Genomic DNA, 6981 nt, shown 5'->3' on the forward strand with positions numbered 1-6981 from the left:
TGTTGGGGTTGATGCGAGGGTGAACTTTTCAGCAGCCCATATAGCCAACTGGGAGTACGTAGCGGTTGGATGTTCCTTGTGATGAGCATACAGCTCGTGCTTATCGGACAAGGTCATGCGTAGCTTCATGATTTCAGTGTGGAATCATGCAAACATCATTGAGCCTTTTGTAATTTCAATTTCACCTCGACATTCGATATTATACATTCATAAAAATTATCGACTCTGCCCGTTTAAAAGTCGGGTGGAAATCAGTACTTCCTCTGTTCATCAATAATGCGGACAATCCAAAACACTACTTTTTCCATAATACTGTGGACAATTCGAACAAATTGGCTTACAACAAGACGCAAACGCTTCATTGGATGCAATATTCACTGGAAGCCTAATTCAGAATGGTACCAGGGCATGGAACATTTTTTCATCAGTGTACCCGAGCGGCGCAGTTTGGCCTTGTTCAAATGTGGTAAACGGGGTTTCGGGGTTTCCGAAACCCCGAAACGTCATTTTCCCTCGTTGCAGTCAATAGACCGCCCTTCTAATTTTTCATCCTCTTTCCAAAATGATATTACTCATCGGATGTAGGAAATATATGAATTTTTGGGGTCATGAAATCGAGAAATGTCCACAGTAATGATGAACAGAGGAAGTATGTAAATTCACATGCAGCCATTCTAACTTGTACTGTATGAAATGAAGCGTTGTGCTGTATACTATACGCAATCATTGTGAACATTTTTACCTCGACTCGCGATAACAGCTCGGCAATGGTCGACATCCCTTCCACGAGCTTCAGGAGCAATGAAATATCAATTTCTTCCATGGTTTGACGGATGCAAGTGATCAGAGCAGCCATGCGCTTACCAATGTCGTACACTCTATCTGACATGATAGAATTCCCACAGATTATTGATGGGTCAATGTAGGGGACTTGGCAGGCCAGTTGATTACATCAACAACTACTTCCAACTGCTTGAAACAGTCCAAAACCACACAAGCCGTGTGGACCGAGGCATTTTCTCGTTGGAACTTGTACTTGTTGAAGTGCTTGGAGTCGGCAAGTGACAGTTTAAAGTTGTAAAGGGGGTCAATGTATGCTTCCGCGTCTTGTCAGCCTCCCAGAACCGCCAATTTTGTTCTTCGATTGCTGCTAAACCGCATACCAACTCCATTCAGGCGGTTGAGATGTGCTCGTGCAGCTTCGTTAGATCAGCCCAAGAGTACATGAAGCCATCTGGACCTTCCAGATTCCACTTCTTCTCGTCCGACCATACGATGTCGATAAGCTTCTCGTCCTATTCACACGCCTTTGATGATCACAGCGCAAGTGTTTTTGTTGGCTGGTGTCACCATCTACAAAGCAAATTGCTTCTTGAATTTGACCTCTACTCGTGTGCGTGCAGAAGCGAATGATTATCCCGTATGGTGTAGGAGGAGTAAAACTCCTAACACCCACAACACACAGATTATTCAATCTTGTTTCCAGTGCAGGTGGTAGTCTTGTCTTCGTGTTAAACATCAGGACCACAATCTTCGCTGCTTCAGACAAAGACCTTTAGTGGCATATGAAGACTGCCTAGTGTTAATCAGAGTGTAATTGTATGGGTTAGAAAATGGGTGTATGGATGTTAGTTGGTATAAACCCAAGTACCAACCCACGCAGTTTCCAATAATACGGCAATGGTACCTACCCAGATGAATGGGGCTACAAAGCAGCGCTGTTGTTCCACACACAATTTGCCGAGGAGTTTGGCAGTAGTTACGTACCACCTCCAACTCAAGATTGAAGTGAGGGGATAATACGGCTTTTCTCACGTTCAAGTTGCCCAACAGGTTGACCCTAATTTCTCTCGGCGGATTAAAAACTGTGGTGAGAACGCAACATTTAGCCACTTATCGAACGCAATACTCGAAATGCAAACAGAAAGGTCTCAAAACAGTACAATACAGTGAACTCGAGGAATTCGGAAGTGCTGAATTCGCTGTTGCTTTGCAGATCGTAGGCATCAAGTGCACCCATGAATGTGGGTGTGAATATTTACGGATATTGTTAATCTGACACGGATCCACGATTGGCCAACACGATTCGAAAGTAGGCAATTTTAATCTTACCAGGACGCGGATTGAACCTCGTACCAACTGATATGGCTATCCCCTATGAATTCGGCCTTGCGCATCTTGGCCTTGAAACGCTTCACCGCGTTACGCGCTCTTTTCAACTTCGTGAGCGCTTCACCATCGGTCATCTTCTTGGGGCATTTTGGGGTCATATGTCCGGGCTCGTTGCATATGAAACATAGTCGGCCACGCTCGCCAACACCAGGCGTTAACATCCGCGGTTGGTTCCCCGGTTGTGCTATTTCCTTGGACACTTGCGTGCCATACTTGATCGCTGCGTTATGTTGTTGGCTGTAGGCGTTCCACGTATCCACGCACCACCGGTGCAGGCTTGCCATAGCCCCCCTTAGGTCGCAGCTCGTTGCCTCGAGCTTCTTGCCACTTCTACACCTCGCGTTCATGCCGTTCTTGTCGCAACAGTCGTTTCGGCATTCGGCTACTAGGCTCATTGACATCTCGTCCGCGCTTGCGCTCTGTGCAACCTCGAGGCCCCAACACCAGTTCGGCCTGAAGGGTTCTCTCGAGTTGCTCACGTAGCACCTTTGCAAACTGCATCAAATCGCCGGCCTCAATTGCCTTGACCTGGTCTTCGACCCGTTGACGCAGGTCACTGGGGGATATTCGAGTCGCAAGGACTTTGATTAACGTCTTTATCATCCCTTTCATCTTGAGCTGTTGCGACAACCCGTGTTTTTTATCACGTCTTGGACCTTCTAAAGGTAGGAGACCAGACGAGCATTATCGAATGGGTCCAATCGCAGATGCTGGCAATGCATTTCCATATCTTGCTTTGTCCACATCCATTCGCTCGCGGGCTTACCGTTGATTTCCCGGATTCGGTAATGGTATTCGTCCTCCGTGAGATCGATCATCGCTGTGTTCCACACATACATGCAAGTCGACTTGAGCAGACTTCGATCTGACGACTCAATCCATCCAACCGCTGTCCGCTTCCAGTCGTGGCCCATGTGTTGTGCGATAGCCTTCAGCTTGTCTTCATACTTCTCGCGTTTGCGCGTCTACTGCACGAGGAATTCACGATCAATTGTTGTGATCGGAGGGCAGGGAACGTCGTCACCAGCGCTGGTCCGCTCATAGGTTTTCAACCGCCGCTTGTGGGTGAGTTTGTCCCCAGCGTACCCCAACACGCCTCATCTTTGTCATCCCCTTCGGGTGCCAGCCGTTGCACAAGTCTATCTCGTGCTTCCTGAGCATAGTCCCGTAGGTCTTTGCAGTTCCTGGGCTTGGACACACGATTATACCGGCGTCCTTCAGCCTTGATGCGTTCTCGCTCCCAATATTCCGCTTCTTCGCGATCTATCGAGCTATCCCAGGGCGGGCCAGGATGTCTACTCCATTTCTTACGCCGCTCTTCACGCTCTATTTCTTTCTTGTTTGCTTCCGCTAGTTTCTTCTCATGTTCGTCGGAATAATCTAGTTCGATGTATTCCCCTTCGAACGGGTGTGCAGGCAAAACTTCCCAGTGTGCATCGATTCGCTTCTCGGCCGTTGCATACTCTTGGGGACGAGATTGGAACTTTGTACCGAAGTTTTCGAGATCCCATCCCATGACTTTAAACTTCTTACCGGCAGGCAGCACTGACGCGGTCCCACTCTCTGGGTCTAGCGCAGGTTCCGTCACCTTCTTTTCGTCCTCGGTCTCGCTCCCGGCTTTGACGGCCGTCGTCGTCGACTTCACTCGAGATGAACTTCGCGTCGTCGTCGCTTGAGTTGGCGAAGTGCTAACGCTTCCTGTCATGGCTCTCAGTTCCGTGGTAACTAGAACCACTAAAGTTAACTTTGAGCAGTTTCCGCCCCGCTTGCAACACGAACAACCAGATAGGGGAGCGCTGCCTCCCGTGAATCACTAACTTGATTGAACTGCTGCCAAGCGGGCAAAACTAAGAGTGAGCTGTTCCTACTATTGCCTTTACACTCGTTCCTGATTGGCTCACCTTGAGTGACTATTGGCAATCGTAGTTCTTCTACAATGGTCAGTTCTGTGCAACTTGCTGATTCTCGTCGGTGGCGCTCGGTGGTCCTTTACAGGCCCCACCTGTGCGTGGCAGGGCATGGCTGACGCCACTGCACACAACACTGGTGATATTTCCAATACTTTGCCACGAACAGAACTTGGGCACTGGTTCCAACCAAGCATCTTTCGCTGGCATTTTCAGGCCAAGTTTGAGAAGCACGAAGTCAAACGCATGATCTTGGCGATGCTGATATATAGATTTCGTGTGAATCACAGTCCATGTCCATGGGCCGAGTTCATCGTTGGAACATTACCAAGCAATCCGTTCTGCTGAGAAAAAGTTCGCGGCAACACCGTGGCGCATACGGCAGTTCGCACACACAGACAGTGATGATTCAATCGAGCCATCAAGAGAGTGCTTGCGCACTTGAACTCCCGACGTGCCTTCTGCAACCGCGCAACAATTCATCGCGATTATGAGGGAAACACCTTCCCCATGCTGGTCGATGACACTGTGGGTGACGATTTGGGTAATTCTAACGTGAAGGGCAATGGTATGCATGGCGCACAAAATGTGTATTCTAGGCCAAATTGCATATGAGAGACAGGTGACCGCGCACATGAGGCATCGGGCAAACAAAGAATATTGAAGCTGCCTACGCGAAGGTTTACTGGTACTAAAAATGACAAGATGATCTTGACTTGGGATGGTATAGTCGATAAACGCACCCAAGTGCCTATCATGTGCTCTGCACCGCGCCGGAGATGACCCTCCTTTCGGTTGCTGTATTGCCACCCCCCACTCCGTGCGAGATGAATGCATTGGTCGGTAAGTAAGAGATCATATAACCAAACAAAACGATGTAGAAATGATTTACCATGGCTCGGTACATAGACAGGATCTTGCTTCGAGTGCAGTGACGCATGTTGTTTACTCGTCGCAAGTTGCTTTGATTCGTACACAGCAACGACATCGACCTAATTTTCATCGCTGGATTCTCTACGGGTGCACAGTTACACGACGTGCGCGCTTCTGTCAAACTGGAGGCAAAGCATCATTTGGAAGAGGTGCCACCCTCACAAACAACTCCGCATGAACTATCGCGAATATTCTGGTACGCGAAATCTATTCATGGTATCGTTGCAATAACCATGAATTTTGGGCAATTCGTAGGGACCATGGACATCCTTACTCCAGCCACGACCTCACACACCACGCTCCATCATATCTGGGGCTCGAAGGGGCAGTCTAGCCCACGATGCTGCATTTTCAGAGCTTCCTTCCAGGTGTGTGCTGCCCAAGAATTGAAGATACACAATGGATAGATGAAGGTTGTCTCTGATGTGTTTACCATGTAGGGAATGCGTGGAGATACTTATTATACAATTTCGATTTTGTCGGGGTGTGAAGAAGCGTATCCATCGACGATTTACCGTACACCGTATTTCTAGTGTTAGATTTGATGTAGGTTGTCCAATTCTTGATGTACAAGGTGAGCAAGGATACCAGTTTGATTGGAATATACTACCTCTGGTCCGCCTTAATGGGAAATGATGAATATTTTTTTAACAATTTTTCGAAGAAGAATTGTCTAGAAATAGTGGCTCAAAGTGCTTGATCCTGCAAATCCAATTGGCCCCTAAATTAAAAAAGCGCGGTTTTCATCAAAACAGAATACATGCTCTTTCATACTGAATTCAATATAAATCATGCGTATACTGCACAACAATCCGAATACGAAGGATGATGATCGTTTTTAAGCGGCAAATATTACATGGAGCGATTTTCATGAAAGACCTGACGTCCGACTAGCGCCAGGTAATGGTTGACCATCTCCTCTTGCACGTGGTGAAGCCACCGTGCCAGCACCAGCGAGGTGCGGTAAAACACGTTGTTCGAATCTTTCTCCGTGATCGCCACACAATTGGTGAAATAAGCGTGCAAACTTGTCGTTTGACTCGGAGGACTTACTCGCACGCAAAGTTATGTGCAAAGATATACCTACTAATAACCAATCGAAAGGACGTGTTGTCGTAAGCTTATGCACACTGATTTGCCATCTCGCCATTAATAACCAAACGAAAGGACGTGTTGCCGGAAGCTTATGTACACTGATTTGCCAGCTCGTATTCAGGCCGTACCAGGAGCGCACAACGTATAACCTTGCGCTAAATTGCCCATGCGGTGATGCGTGATCTGGCCCAACAAACTGCCGCGAAATTGGAAATGAGCGACATATTGACAGCGCTCGAAACTAATCGAGCTCAATGAGGACAAAGTGAGTGTTGGTAATGTTTGGGTTGGTATTCCACATTGTGTTTGTGTATTGGATTGCAATTATGCTTTAAACTTGCTTTGTCCATTCAAATAGCCTGTAATTCGTATTTATTAGTCTAGATATTTATCATATTTGTGTTTGCTCTCTTTGTGGGGTGTTTGTATGGGCCCTTCAACAATTTCGCTGCCGCGGGTTTATTTCGGACCAGAAGTTTGGAGCACTTCATTTATAATCTTCCAACATTTCACTATATATTTTTTTACTTATTTTGACTGCAACTTTCCAAACGTCAGTGAAATGAGACGTAATATCGTCAGGTCTCAATGAGAGGAAGAGAAGTTATATCTCAGGTTTATACTTGCAAAAGTTTTGATTGCGAAATAAGGATTGACATTTTACAAAATTTACTCCCTCCGTCCCACAATATTTGCGTAGTTGTGCGGAGGGGAGACATGTCCCATCATTATATTTACAAGTGATATTCAAACTTTACTGTCGCCTTCCTCAAGTTGAATTTGTCGTGTTTGATTGGTGCAATTGAACAAGCGCGCCAAGAGCTTTCAATTAACGTGTGATTGAGGGGGAAAAGCGCAGAAACAATGGCTCAAG

At 46.9% G+C, this 6981-nt stretch overlaps 1 protein-coding gene across 1 annotated transcript; it reads right to left on the reverse strand.

Moving 5' to 3' along the window:
• Positions 1-2856: 2856 nt before the first annotated feature.
• Positions 2857-3877, reverse strand: H310_11372 (hypothetical protein; the record flags this gene model as incomplete). Its single annotated transcript, XM_008878040.1, has 5 exons — positions 2857-2882; positions 2939-3137; positions 3259-3325; positions 3381-3435; positions 3484-3877. The coding sequence occupies 5 exons, from the start codon at positions 3875-3877 to the stop codon at positions 2857-2859; spliced, it is 741 nt and encodes a 246-aa protein (XP_008876262.1).
• Positions 3878-6981: the final 3104 nt, after the last annotated feature.

This window comes from Aphanomyces invadans (genome assembly GCF_000520115.1).
Source record: "Aphanomyces invadans strain NJM9701 unplaced genomic scaffold supercont1.31, whole genome shotgun sequence".
In the NCBI taxonomy this organism is placed as follows: domain Eukaryota; phylum Oomycota; class Saprolegniomycetes; order Saprolegniales; family Verrucalvaceae; genus Aphanomyces; species Aphanomyces invadans.